At 39.3% G+C, this 15504-nt stretch overlaps 1 protein-coding gene across 1 annotated transcript; it reads right to left on the bottom strand.

The window, feature by feature from the left end:
• Window positions 1-9203: 9203 nt before the first annotated feature.
• LOC126071065 (olfactory receptor 7G1-like) lies at window positions 9204-10142 on the bottom strand. The gene has a single exon (XM_049875364.1). It carries the CDS (start codon window positions 10140-10142, stop codon window positions 9204-9206), a length of 939 nt encoding a protein of 312 aa, XP_049731321.1.
• Window positions 10143-15504: the final 5362 nt, after the last annotated feature.

Genomic DNA, 15504 nt, shown 5'->3' on the forward strand with positions numbered 1-15504 from the left:
ACAATCCATTAAGGAAAATTGGGAGGAATAAAACTATACTAAAACTAAGCACCTATGTTCATACGCAAAAAAAAAAAAAAAAAAAATCCATTCATCCAAAGAAGAAATAGCTGTGCATATAACTGACAAAGGTTTACTTACTGGTTGTATAAAGAATTGGTATGAATTAGTAAGAAAAGGATAAACAGCTCAATAGAAATGCCAGAAAGGAAATTTCCTCAAGAGGAAAAATAAATGGCTCTTAAATATGTGAGAAGATGCTTGGCTTCATCAATAAAAGAAATGTCATGAAATAATCTAAATGAAATAATTTTCACAACCACTAAATAGAACAAGGGAAAATGTATCAGCAATGATACGGCTCATCAGGAACTTCTTACGGACGTTTATATTGGTTCATTCACTGAAGAAAACTCTTTGGAAGTTCTCAAAGCACAGTAGGTACTTCCCTACACCTCAAAATTCCACCCCAGGTATGAAATTCACTCCAGTTTCCACCAAGAGACATATAAGAATATATTCAAACAGATTTATTCCTAATAGCAAATTAGCTACCAAAATTTCCATCAACATCAGAAGGAATACATATTTTGTAATGTCACCATACACAATGGAAAAATATACAGCATTGAAAACAAATAAATTACAATTACACACAACAACATGATTGAATTTCAAAAGCACAATCAGGACACATAATTCATTCATTGAAATTTCACTATTAATAAGTTTAAAAATAGTGAAATTTATAAATTAGATGGGAATACACCCAGGAGTGATAAAACAACTATCTTGAATCATATGGCCAGTTTTGTAGAGCAAGTACAATTAATTAGTGGCAATTCCATAGGTGTGCCAAAGGAGTCCTGGTGGCTCAATGATTAAACACTTGGCTTCTAGCCAAAAGGATGATGGTTTGAAACCACCCAAAAGCCTCGTGACAGGAAGACATGGCGATTTGTTTCTCTAAGGATTACAGCCAATAAAGCCCTATGGGGGTGGGACCAAGATGGCTGACTAGGCAGAGGCTTCTGCTGATCCCTCTGGTAACAAAGGCTTGAAAAAACAAGTGAATCGATTACATACATGACAATCTATGAATTGTGACCATCAAATACAGAACTAAGGAATTGACCTGAGTGACAAGGGAGCGAGAATCTCATTCTGAAGCAGCGACCAGTTTCAGAGCCTCGCTAGCCACGCCCCAGACCTGAGCCCTTGTGGAGCTTTGGGGCCAGAGTGGTGAGGCTGACTGTGGCTTCCTGAGTCAAGGCAAGCACGGGAGGCAGCCCTAACCGCCTGGGGTAATCTCGGCAGGACCCAGCCAGCACACACAGTCTACACACCCCTCTGGAATGTCAGATAAAACAGTCCTCACCAAATAACAAAAGTGACTTTGTCTACTTTACCAGGCTACTCTCTCCAATCTATCTGATCCCTCCCCTCCCTGCCCCAGCTGGCTTCATTAACATTGGAATTCCCTGAGCCAGAGAGTGAAGTGCTCTGCGGGATTTTTTTTTTTCTTTCTAACCCATTCTCCTGGCCTGGGAAAAGCAGCAATTAACAATCAGGGAAAAAAAATCCTTTCCTGAGTTCTCTAAACTGGAGTAACAGTACAGAACCAGCTCCATCCAGGCATAAGAGACACAGTTTTTGGCTATCACTCCTATATGGAACCAGGTGGCCATTTTAATACAAAAGCAATTCTTTTAGAGATCTGACTGTAATTATTGTAGCTTAGAAGTGGAAAGACAAGTTTTGGAGGTCTAATATGGCTCTACCTATTAAACAGAGCCCTCACTGATCCACAGCAGGGAACTGAGGGCTGAGACTCCATCCACACCACATAGCCACCTGCTAAAGGGGTCTGAGGATAGTGACACCGACCAATCTTTAGAGGTACAAGCATTGGGTGCCTAAGGTACAGCTGTAGAGACCACCCACCAGAGTCCTCTAGAGAGCATAGAGGCTCCTTCCTCACTGGCACTTGGGGGAAGGCTGTCAGCACCCTGCCCTCCTTGGAGTGTGTGACCCCTTGCCGCTACTAGAAACTGGTGCATACAACCATCACCACTACTCCTCTAAGATAGTAGGTGAGAGCCTACACCACACACTAGGTGACCCACTATCAGGACACCTGAGCTGATTCTATTCAAGAATAGTGAATGGACTCATACACTCATATACCGGGTAATAGCTCAGACCATGAGGCCATAAAAGCAGAAATCAATAACAGAAAAACCAGGGAAAAGAAATCAAATACTTGAAAACTCAACAATACCCTGCTCAAAAAAGACTGGGTTATAGAAGACATTAAGGAGGGAATAAAGAAATTCATAGAATCCAATGAGAATGAAAACACTTCCTATCGGAACCTTTGGGACACAGATAAAGCAGTGCTCAGAGGTCAATTTATATCAATAAATGCACACATACAAAAAGAAGAAAGAGCCAAAATCAAATAACTGTCCCTACAACTTGAACAAATAGAAAGAAAGCAACAAAAGAAACAGCCAGGCACCAAAAGAAAACAAATAATAAAAATTAGAGCAGAATTAAATGAATTAGAAAACAGAAAAACAATTAAAAGAGTTAACAAGACAAAAAAAAGCTGGTTCTTTAAAAAAATTAACAAAATTGATAAACCATTGGCGAGACTGACTAAAGAAATACAGGACAGGAAACAAATAACCAGATTAAAAAATGAGATGGGCCATATCATAACAGACCTAACTGGAATCAAAAGAATCATGTCAGATTACTATGAAAAATTGTATCATAACAAATGTGAAAACCTAGAAGAAATGGATGAATTCCTACAAACACACTACCTACCTAAACTGACACAAACAGAGGTAGAACAACTAAATAAAAAAAATAGACCCATAAAAAAAGAAGAGATTGAAAAGGTGATCAAAAAACTCCCAACAACAACAACAACAAAAAGCCCTGGCCATGACAGCTTCACTGCAGAGTTCTACTAAACTTTCAGAGAAGAGTTAGCACCACTACTACAAAAGGTATTTAAAAGCATAGAAAAGGATGGAATACTCCCTAACTTATTCTATGAAGCCAGCATATCCCTGATACCAAAACCAGCTAAAGACACCACAAAAAAAGAAAATTACAGACCTATATCCCTCATGAACATAGATGCAAAAATCCTCAACAAAATTCTAGCCAATAGAATTCAACAACATATCAAAAAAAAATTCACTATGACCAAGTGGGATTTATACCATTTATGCAAGGATGGTTCAATATTACAAAAACAATTACTGTAATCCACCATATAAATAAAACAGAAGACAAGAACCACCCAATTTTCTCAATTGATGCAGAAAAGGCATTTGACAAAGTCCAACACCCATTCATGACAAAAACTCTCAGCAAAATAAGAATAGAAGGAAAATTCCTCAACATAATAAAGGGCATTTATACAAAGTCATTATACCTCAGCATAAAGAAAACAAAAATCCTCAGAACTGGACCAATGAGCAACCTCATGATAAACAGAGAAAAGATTGAAGTTGTCAAGGATTTCATTTTCCTTCGATCCACAATCAACAGCCATGGAAGCAGCAGTCAATAAATCAAAAGACGCATTGCACTGGGCAAATCTGCTGCAAAGGACTTCAAAGTGTTGAAGAGCAAAGATGTCACCCTGAAGACTAAGGTGTGCCTGACCCAAGCCATGGTATTTTCAATCACATCTTATGCATGTGAAAGCTGGACAATGAATAAGGAAGACTAAAGAAGAGTTGATGGCTTTGAATTGTGGTGTTGGCGAAGAATATTGAATATACCATGGACTGCCAAAAGAACAAACAAATCTGTCTTGGAGGAAGTGCAGCCAGAATGCTCCTTAGAGGCAAGGATGGTGAGACTGTGTCTTACATACTCTAGACACGTTGTCAGAATGGATCAATCCCTGGAGAAGGACATCATGCTTGGCAGAGTACAGGGTCAGCGGAAAAGAGGAAGACCCTCAATGAGGTGGATTGACACAGTGGCTGCAACAATGAGCTCAAGCATAACAACAATTGTAAGGATTGCGCAGGACTGGGCAGTGTTTCGTTCTGTTGTGCATAGGGTCGCTATGAGTTGGAACCAACTTGCTGGCACCTAACAACAACAACAACATACAAAGCCAACAGCCAACGTCATTCTTAATGGAGAGCTTCTGAAAGTGTTCCTCTTGAGAACAGGAACCAGACAAGTATGCCACTTATCACTACTCTTATTCAGCATTGTGCTGGAGGTCCTAGCCAGAGCAATTAGGGTAGATAAAGAAATAAAGGGCGTCCAGATTGGTCAGGAAGAAGTAAAAATATCTCTATTTGCACATTACATGATCTTATACACAGAAAACCCTAAAGAATCCGCAAAAAAAAAAAAAAACTACTGAAACTAATAGAAGAGTTCAGCAGAGTATCAGGTTACAAGATAAACATACAAAAATCAGTTGGATTCCTCTACACCGACTAAAAGAATATCAAAAAGGAAATCACCAAATCAATACTATTTACAGTAGCCCCCAAGAAGATAAAATACTTAGGAATAAACCTAACCAGAGATGTAAAAGACCTATACAAAGAAAACTACAAGGTATTACTGCAAAAAACCAAAAGAGACCTACATAAGTAGAAAAACATACCTTGCTCATGGATAGGAAGAGTTAACATTGTAAAAACGTCTATTCTACCAAAAGCCGTCTATAGATACAATGCAATTCCAATCCAAATTCCGATGACATTTTTTAATGAGATGGAGAAACAAATCACCAACTTCACATGGAAGGGAAAGAAGCCTTGGATAAGTAAAGCATTACTGAAAAAGAAGAACAAAGTGGGAGGCCTTACTCTACCTGATTTTAGAACCTATTATACAGCCACAGTAGTCAAAATAGTCTGGTACTGGTAAAACTACAGACACATAGGCCAATGGAACAGAATTGAGAATCCAGACATAAATCCATCCACATATGAGCAGTTGATATTTGACAAAGGCCCCAAAAGAGTTAAATGGAGAAAAGTCAGTCTTTTCAACAAATGGTGCTGGCATAACTGGATATCTATGTGCAAAAAAATGAAACAAGACCCACACCTCACACCATGCACAAAAACTAACTCAAAATGAATCAAAGACCTAAACATAAAGTCTAAAATGATAAAGATCACGGAAGAAAAAATAGGGACAATGGTAGGAGCCTAATACATGGCATAAACAGAACACAAAACATTACTAAAAATGCCAAAGAGAAACCAGATAACCGGGAGCTCCTAAAAATTCAAACACCTATGCTCATCCAAAGACTTTGCCAAAAGAGCAAAGAGACTACCTACAGATGGGGAAAAACTTTTTGGCTACGACATCTCTGACCAGCGGCTGATCTCTAAAATCTACATGATTCTGCTAAATATCAACCACAAAAAGGCAAATAACCCAATTAAAAAATGGGCAAAGAATATGAACAGGCACTTCATCAAAGAAGACATTCAGGCAGCTAACAGATACAGGAGGAAATGCTCTCAATCATTAACCGTTAGAGAAATGCAAATCAAAAGTACAGTGAGATTCCATCTCACTCCAACAAGGCTGACACTAATCCAAAAAACACAAAATAGTAAATGTTGGAGAGGCTGTGGAGAGATTGGAACACTTACACACTGCTGGTGGGGATGTAAAATGTTACAACCACTTTGGAAATTGATTTGGCGCTTCCTTAAAAAGCTAGAAATAGAACTACCATAAAAAAACGATCCAGCAATCCCACTCCTTGGAATAATTCCTAGAGACATAAGAGCCTTTACACGAAGCAATATATGCACACCCATATTCATGGCAGCAGTGTTTACAATAGCAAAAAGTTGGAAGCAACCAAGGTGCCCATCAATGGATGAATGGATAAACTATGGCATATTCACACAATGGAATACTATGCATCAGTTAAGAACAATGTTGAATCCATGAAACATTTCATAACATGGAGAAGTCTGGAAGGCATTACGCTGAGTGAAATCAGTCAATTGCAAAAGGACAAATATTGTATAAGACCACTATTATAAGAACTGGAGAAATAGTTTAAGCAGAGAATACTCTTTGACAGTTACGAGAGGGAGGAGGGCGGGAGGGAGGAGAGGGGCATTCACTAATTAGATGGTGGATAAGTTTCATTTTAGGTGAAGGGAAAGACAATACACAATAAAGGAGAGGTCAACACAAATGGACTAAACCAAAAACAAAGAAGTTTCCTTAAAAAACTGAACACTTCAAAGGCCAGCATAGCAGGGGCAGGGGTTTGAGGGCTATGGTTTCAGGGGACATCTAAGTCAATCGGCATAATAAAATCTATTAAGAAAATATTCTGCATCCCACCTTGGAGAGTGGCTTCTGCGGTCTTAAACACTAACAAGCGGCCATCTAAGATGCATCAATGTGTCTCAACCCACCTGGAACACGGAAGAATGAAGAACACCAAAGGCACAAAATAATTATGAGCCTGAGACATAAAGGACCACATAAACCAGAGATTACATCAGCCTGAGACCAGAACAGCTAGATGGTACCTGGCCACAACTGATGACTGCCCTGACAGGGAACTCAACAGAGAAACCCTGAGGGAGTAGGATAGCAGTGGGATGCAGACCCTAAATTCTCATAAAAAGACCAGATTTAATGGTCATACTGGGACTGGAGGAACCCCGGAGGCCATGGGCCCCAGACCTTCTGTTACCCCAGGGCAGGCACCATTCCCAAAGCCAACTCTTCAGACAGGGATTGGACTGGAATAGGGGATGGAAAATGACACTGGTGAAGAACAAGCTTCTTGGATCAAGTCGACACATGAGACTATGTTGGCAACTCCTGTCCGGAGGGGAGATGAGAGGGCAGAGGTAGTCAGAAGCTACCTGAATGTACACGAGGAGAGAGAGGGGAGGGAAGTACTGTGCTATCTCATCAGAGGGAGAGCACTTAGAAGTCTATAGCAAGGTGTATATAATTTTTTTATGAGGAACTGACCTGATTTGTAAACTTTCACTTAAAGCACAATAAAAACTAATTAAAAAAAAAAACCCCAAAAACCCTATGGGACAATTGTACTCTGTCACTTAGGGTCGCTATGAGTTAGAATCACTTAAAACAATAAGAATTATACAAGGCTGCAGTATCAAACTATCACAAAATGGGAGGCTTAAAATTAGAAAAGAAAATATTGTCTCAAAGTTGTGGAGGCTAAAAGTCCAAATTCAGGCTGTCAACAGGACTATGTACCCTCCGAATCTCTGAGGGAAGATCCTTTCTTGTCTCTCCCAATTTCTGGTATCCTTATGAGCTCTTTGGCTTGCAGGTCCAGCATAACTCCATCTATTCCTTTGTCTTCACATGACCTCCTCTTTCTTTGACTCTCTGTCTCAATATCTTCTCTTTTATAAGGACACCACTCATATTGGTTTAGGATGCTCCCTACTACTGTATGACCTCATGTTAACACATAATATCTTCAAAGATCTTATTTCCATACAAAGTCACATTTACAGGAGTTAAGACTTCAACCTATCTTTTAAGGAGGCACAATTAAATCGATAACAATAAGATTCAACAAAATACAAGAACTTCAGAGAAAGCAATAAATATAGATTTCAAGATAGTGTTTGCCACCAGGAGGGTACAGGACAAAAGAGTGGGAGAGTATTCATTGAATTATATGGTGATGCCATTATTTTATAACCCAGGTCATGGGTATATGAGCTTTCATTATACTACTATTCTTTAAGAACTACTGATACATTTCATACAGTACTTTGCATATGATATTTTAATAATAAGTAAAATTCAAAAAATTCCACTTTCCAGATTCTTTCATATTCTAGATTCTAAACCCATTCTCTATCATCTAATATTAAAGCTGTACTTCCGAAACTTCGGCATGCATCAGAATCTCAAAGAAGTAATTACTTAGAATGTTCATCCTTCAGATGACTCCCCAGATATCAAAGTAGGTCTTGGGTGAGGTATGGAAACCCACAGTATGAACAAGGCCTCAGGAGACTCATCTCTGCAAGTGTTTTATGAACATAAAGGGAGACAACTTTGCACTACAATATACCTGGTGTGTCTGGTGAGGAGCTGACCTCCTGATTTAGTGCTAGACACAATCCCTCTGCCAACTATCAGTGGTGATCAGAAGTCTCTCCAGCCACATCATTAATTCTCCTACAAGATTTGTTTTGTTGTCCCCCCAACACCCAGAGACAATTCTGACAGATGGCTCTGCTTCTTTGTAGTTGTGGAAAAGTGATCTCCCTAAGCCTGCCAACTTCCCCTATGTCCCATTCTATTTCACGTTCTATACATCGTCCTTCAAATAAAGTTCATGTCCATAGAAAAATTCTTTTCCTCATAAATATACATTACAAACATTTGTATGAGATTCCTAAGAGTACAGCCAATCCCCTAAAACTTCAATGATTCTAATAATTGTACTTAGCCTCTGTGGACTCACCAGAGATGAGAAAGAAAAACTGCAAAATAAGGTGACTAAGGAGAAAAGTAACATCTCATATACGTGCTGATCAATATTTTTTTGTTTTTGGTTTTTTAAGGATCAAAGCAAATGTGGTTCCAAAACAGACTACCCGCTCCACCCTGCCTACTCAACAATTATTCATTTGACTTAATTACTAAGATGAGAAAAACATGCTAATAGATACTACAATAATGGTAAACCAAAAAAACTTTGGAGAAAGTGGAAAATATGTGAGAACAAGCAAAAATAAGCCTTATATATTAAGGCAACATATAGAACACTGTGGTCCTAGTTAAATTTTATCGAGTATTAGGTGCCAGGCAACATATTAAGTGCTTGTAGTGGATATAGGAATTAACTTCCCAACAGAAAACATACTCTACATTGTCAATCTAAAGCTCTCTCAGTAATTATTTTCTCCCAAACAGAACTTTCGTTAGAAATGGATATGATACTATTCTCAGTGATCAGATGGAAGTAGATGTCTTCTGTATTGATTTTATGGAAAAGTCTATTAATAATAAGTCCTCTATTAACAATAGGTCTGGGGACAGTCTATTTGGTATCTCTGAGCATGATGTCTGGATATGACAGCTGAGTCTGTTGCAGCCATCTTTGGTTTGATGAAAAAATCTAGAGATCTAGAAATCCAAACCCAAAGTAGGTAATATAATCACTGAAAAGCAGGTGTGCACCTGATGATTCTCCTCAAGGCTCCCTTCATGTCTCTGTTTCTCAGGCTGTAGGTGAAGGGATTCATCATGGGAGTTACCATAGTGTACATCATTGAAGCTACTGCAGTCTTCCTGGAAGAGTGTGTAAATGTTGTACTCATATACGCACCAAAAGCTGTCCCATAGAATAAGCAAACAACTGTAAGGTGAGACCCACAGGTAGAAAAAGCTTTATGCTTTCCACCTGCTGAAGGTATTCTCAGAATGGAAGATACAATTTGAATATAAGAGAAAATGATTCCAGAGAAAGGAAGAGCACCCAGTATGCTAGCTGCAAAATATAAGATGATGTTATTGATGAGGGTTTCAGAACAGGCAACTTTGATGACCTGAAAAACTTCACAGAAGAAGTAAGGAATTTCCAGGTCTGTGCAGAAGGACAGTTGCAACAACATCAGACTGTGGAGAAGGGCATCCACAATGCTAACGAGCAAGGGGACTAGGCTCAGCAGGCCGCAGAAGTGGGGATTTATGATAGCTGTGTATCTCAGTGGGTGACAAATGGCCACATAGCGGTCATAGGCCATTACTGAAAGGAGAAAACTTTCCAAACTACCAAAAATCAGGACAAAGCAGGCCTGGGTGAGGCATCCTGCATAAGTGATGCTCTGATTCTGTGCTTGGAGGTTCACCAGCATTTTTGGGATCGTGGTGGTGATGAAACAGATGTCAGTAAATGAGAGATTGGAAAGAAAGAAGTACATGGGGGTGTGGAGGTGGGGGTCAGAGCTGACGGCCAGGATGATGAGCAGGTTTCCCAGGACAGTGACCAGATATATGGACAAAAACAGGCTAAAAAGGAGAGGCTGCACTTTGGGATCCTCTGTCAGTGCCAGGAGAAGGAATTCTGAAATTCCTGTTTGGTTTCTAGGTTCCATATTGTTGATGAATCTGATGGAAAAGAAGAGGTGACTTACAATCAAATGTCAGCAAGCAGCATCTCGGGATGGGAAGGAGAGGGATGGAGCGGAATTCAGGAATACAAAGGTGGTGCTGTCTGTGTGCATATTTTTTGGTTAAAAAAAAAAAAAAAGACCAGAAGCTGATATAGCAGAGTGTCAATATTTATTTGTTTTGAAAGAGATGAAAGGGTGGTCTTTTTTTTTTTAATTACACTATGTTCATTTAAAATATTTGGTAATTTTATAGAGAAAAATACAAAGAGGAGGCAGCCTGATGAGTCTGTCTTGGACACCACGTGTTTCCCCAGAGGTCAGAACTGGGTAACAGAATTAAGAGTATCCCCCGCTTTTTGAAAGGTCACTATATCCAGCTTCACTTTTATGAAAAATCCACATTAGTATCTGTTTTCTTCACATTCAGTGTTTGTTCTACAGTAAGCCATTAAAGAGGCAGTGCATACCCTGAGCAGCCGAAGTCACAGGGCCAAGCTCCTTCCCTGGGAACTACACTCAGCATCTCAATATAAAATGCCATGGCTTTGAACTGTGTCCATGAACATTGTATGTTAGTGTTATTTTAGGTTATATGTATTATTTGGTGGGTTAGTTTTTGGGTCTGGGGATGCTGAAAATTTTTTCTCATATAAATTAATGGTAATCTTCCTCACTTCATCCCATTTCAGCTTATAAGTTTCATAGGAACACTCTACTTTTGGATAGTGAGGGAAACCTGTAATGTAGATGTGTGTTAAGAGCCAGGAATGAGAAAACAAGGTGATGTTGATAAAACCTCCTTAACCACCACAAGAATGCTAGTAAATGTCAGAAAATTGTAAAATGGTCATCATGCTTGAGAAGGGGCAGATTTCTGTTCAGAAGGAAAATTGTTGTTGCCATTGTGGAGAGAGAGGAGGATGCCAGCAGAATGTCTACTCCTTGATATCGGTGCAAAGATATAAGAAAACATGTCAGGAAGATGGGAGACAGGTTGGAGATGAGGGGTGACTTGTTTCCAATCTTTTCATGCACATACTATTGTCACATGCAACATTCCCGGGTGAACCTGTATTAAAACAGCTGTCCTCATTTCCAAACATTAACTAAGGGATTCGGGTTACCTGGCTGGCATCACCGAGGAATGACGCTTGGCATCTGCCCTGGATGTTGGAGGGTGTAGATGGAAGAGCTTTCCTTAGGAAAGGCAGAGGGATGAAGTGAGGCACCAGGCTCCCCGGCAAGAGAATCATCTGTGGGTGGAGTCTCAGGTGTGCTGTTTCCTGACTGGAGGGGGACTGTTGAGTGAGATGGTCACAGGCAGACTATTCGAGGTCTCTATGTCCCTTGGGGGCTCAATATCCAAAGCTCTTCATTAAGCAAACACTTTTCTTGTCATTCTGATCCCAGGACATTGCAAATCTTTAAAGACCAAGACAATATAAGGTAGAATTCAGGATGGCTGATTCTCAGCCCCTGGGGGACCATCTGCATGCCATTTACCCCTCTCTACCTATTTCTCTCACCTCCAGATTACATACCTTGCACACACGGATATACTATACTTCTCTAATTGCATTGCAGTCTTTTTAAGTACAACTGGAATCATCTCTATCTTACCAATGGCATTAGAAAGCCTGATTTCAATTTTAGCTGTGAGATTTTAATGTATGTATGAAAAAAAAATAATTTTTATTTTTTTTTATGAGGGTACAAACGATATATATTTAGGAATATAGTTAAGCTACGGTAAAATGCAAAAAATATAGCATTGTTACTTTCTAAGGGTCATTGAATGCATCCTGATCCTTAATCTTTATTCTGTATATTTATAGAGCATGTTTTAAGCTATTCTCTGTGATCAATTCTGACTGTGTTCACTGAAGATAGACCTATTACTTCCTTTTTAGAATTTCATAATCAACTTTTCCTGTGTGTCCCAATAATTTTGGTGTACATTTTTCTTCACATTAGTGGAATGTGGGTTCATGTCTTGGCTGTTGATTTTTAATGGTGTTGTGAGAAATCGCAATGTCACTGGCTAGGCACTGTTATGCAGGTTTATCCATACTCTCAGTAGATTTAGTTAGATGACAACCATTATTTAATAGATGCAGATGGTATTCCATTTGAATATTCACTTAAAAGACTTTATCTTTAATGATTTCAATATTTTATGTGTTTATCAATTTATTTTACTACACTTTGATTGTTTCCATATGAATTTTGTTTGTTAATCTACAGTGTTCCCAACATATTATATGAAAACAATTTGAGACAAGATGACATCATACTGTCACTCTTCATATTAACCTCATTCATTTCAAAAATATGACATAATAAAAACATAAGAAAGGACAGGGAGTTCAAAAAGAAAAAATGTAAATTTTTACTGGAATCTCCCCATTCAAATAGAATCTGTCAGTCATAATTTTAATAGCCAGGAAGAAAAGCAATGCAAAAGTGATAACCAACAAAAACAAGACAAATTTTCCAGTTACCATAATCAGAATTCAAACACAAAATTATAAGTAGACTGCACCAAGGGGCTTTGTAAATTTATGGCCTTAGCAAGAAATTTTAGCTGGATGGTTGCTCTTTCCAGGTAATAAGGGCTAAATGTTCTGGAAAATGAGTAGGTATTTGAAGCCAAGGTCAGAGGTGGTGCTACTTGATTTGAGAAGTGTGAGTGAACACAGGAATTGTGGACATTGCTTGGCTCGTGACTGCGGACTTTGATCAACTGAAAGTTTCTTAAAAGCCTTCAGGGAGAAACTGAACCAAGCTCCCTCCTGTCTTGGTGGCTGGATTTGTGATTTTCTCACTATTACCAACAGGAAAAGGCAGGAAATAGAATTCAGGACTTGAGTGTTGGTGATTGGTGAGAGCTACTGTGAACCTGCTAGACAGAAAGAATGAACCCATCAGTGAGAAAAGAGAGAGAGAGAGAAAAATCATTCCATTCAAAGAGAATATGCAAGTCGTAATTTATATAGCCAGGAAGAATAATAACGCAAAAACAATAACCAATAAAAGTATACTCAGAAAAAAAAAATCATGATTCAGAACATACAAGCAAGCAAGGCTGTAATGGAATGTGTGATGGAGAGCATAGAAAGATGAGATCAAAGAAGTAGTGTTAGGTAAATTATACAAAAAGCATACTGATGGAAAGAGCAGGTGCAGGATGGCCTAATAATCCTAAATGATGGTGGCTTGCACCATGGTTGTAATGGTGGAGGTGGTAATATTTGGTGGGATTATGGATATATTTGGTGGTATAGACAACAGGGTTTTCTGAAAAATTGGGCACTGGAGGTAAGAAAGGGAGAGGAATAGAAGATGATGCTGGGCTTGTAGTTTTGGGTCTGGTGAGTTTGAGGTGCCTGTTAGGCAACTACATGGAGATGCCAAGTGAGCAGTTGTGTATAAACCTGGAATTCAGGTGAATGTTCCTCTCTGCAGACATAAATCTGCAAGTTGCTAGAGTGTACAGTGTAGACTGTAGTTGTTAGAGTGGAGTGTAGAAGGCCGAAGAAGAATTGACCTTTGAATTGTGGTGTTGGGGAAGAATTTTTGCATATACCATGGACAAATGAGCAAATCTGTCTTGGAAGTACAACCAGAATGCTCCTTAGAAGCAAGGACGACAAGGTTACGTCTCACATACTTTGGACATGTTATTAGGAGGGACCGGTCCCTGGAGAAGGACATCATGCTTGGTAAAGTAGTGCGTCCGCTAAAAAGAGGAAGACCCTCATTGAGGTGGATTGACTTGGTGGCTGCGACAATGTGCTCAAGCAAAACAACCATTGCAAGGATGGAGCAGGACTGGGCAGTGTTTCTTTCTCTTGTACATAGGGTCGCTCGAGGGAACCTAACAACAACAACAGAATGTGGACAACTTTTAAAGCCTTGAGTATGGATGCTGTTGCAAAGGAGTCAGGGTAGCTAGAGAAAAGAGGGTTAGGACTGCGCCTTAAGGCACTCCAGTGTGTGAGGTTGTGAACATGAGAGAGACATATCAAAGGAAATTGAGAACTAGTATCCAGTGAGGTAGGAGTAAAACCAAGACAACGTAGAGTGCTGGAAAACAAATGTATTATTTTCCGTGACTTCTGTAACAGATAAGCACAAACTTGGCAGCATAATACAACAGAAATGGAGGACAGAAGTCTGAAATCAGTTTCACTGTTCTGAAATCAAGATTTGTGCAGAGTACTGCTCCCTCCAGAGACTCTACAGACAAATCTGTTTGTTGTCTCTTTGAGCTTCTGGTGGTTTTAGGTTTTCCTTGGTTTGTGACCCCACCATGTCATCCAAGCCTCCACGGGCATATTATCTTTCCTTCCATCTGAGTCAAATCTCTCTCTGCATCTCTGTCATAAGGATATTTTTTATTATATTTAGGGTCTACTCAGATAATCCAAGACATGATCCATAACTTAATCCTATCTGCCAAGAACCTTTTTTCCAATAAGGTAAAATTTACAAGGTCTACACATTAGGACCTGATATCTTTTGGGCTGTTATCCAATGTATTACACCAAGTGAAGAAAGTATTTCCAGTAAGTACTAAACTAAGTCAATGTAGGTGACAAATGAAATGGAGAACTGAAGCCTGGATTTAACAAGGTAGAGAACCCTGGTGACTCTCAGAAGCACTTTCTGTTGCATGCAGGTGCAAGAGTCTGATTGGACTGACCTCAGAAAGAAATGGGAAGTCAGAATACACGATCAGGAATATAGACAAAATTAAAGTTATTTCAGAGAATTTAAGGAAAAGGATTTTATTTATTTCATAGTAGACAACCTTTATAGCAAAAACAGTCATAGATGAGAATGAAAATACCAAGTTGCTCTCACTCCTGTAAAATGCTAACAGAATTTCAAAAAATCAAATCCAGAAATGAATGAGAAAAGGGAATACTTCTGTCAAATTTGGTTTAATTCCATGAGTGCAAGGTTGGTTCTTTCTCCATACTACCAGTGTTCACTCTCATTCTTCCTTTACTTGGAAGTCAACTTCTCAGTGAGGCTTCTTCCATCCCTCCTACCTAAATTACAACACCTTCATATTTTCTTACCCTATCTCCTGATGTATATTCTCCATAACACTTACCACCACCCAAGTCATGCATTTCTAATTGCATCAGGTTGGGTGTCCTGGGGAGCAGAGATTAGGATGCCAAAGGTTTGTTAGGGAGTACTTCTTGGACCAGCACCTGTGAAGGAGAAGGGAACAAAGAAGGATTGGGCAGGGGGAGAAACTGAGTTGGGATGCACTCTTGAGATTAGGAGGGAGCTCTGTAGCTGGAATGGCCCTTCAGAGTTATTCCAGTTT

Source organism: Elephas maximus, chromosome 3 (assembly GCF_024166365.1).
Source record: "Elephas maximus indicus isolate mEleMax1 chromosome 3, mEleMax1 primary haplotype, whole genome shotgun sequence".
NCBI lineage: Eukaryota > Metazoa > Chordata > Mammalia > Proboscidea > Elephantidae > Elephas > Elephas maximus.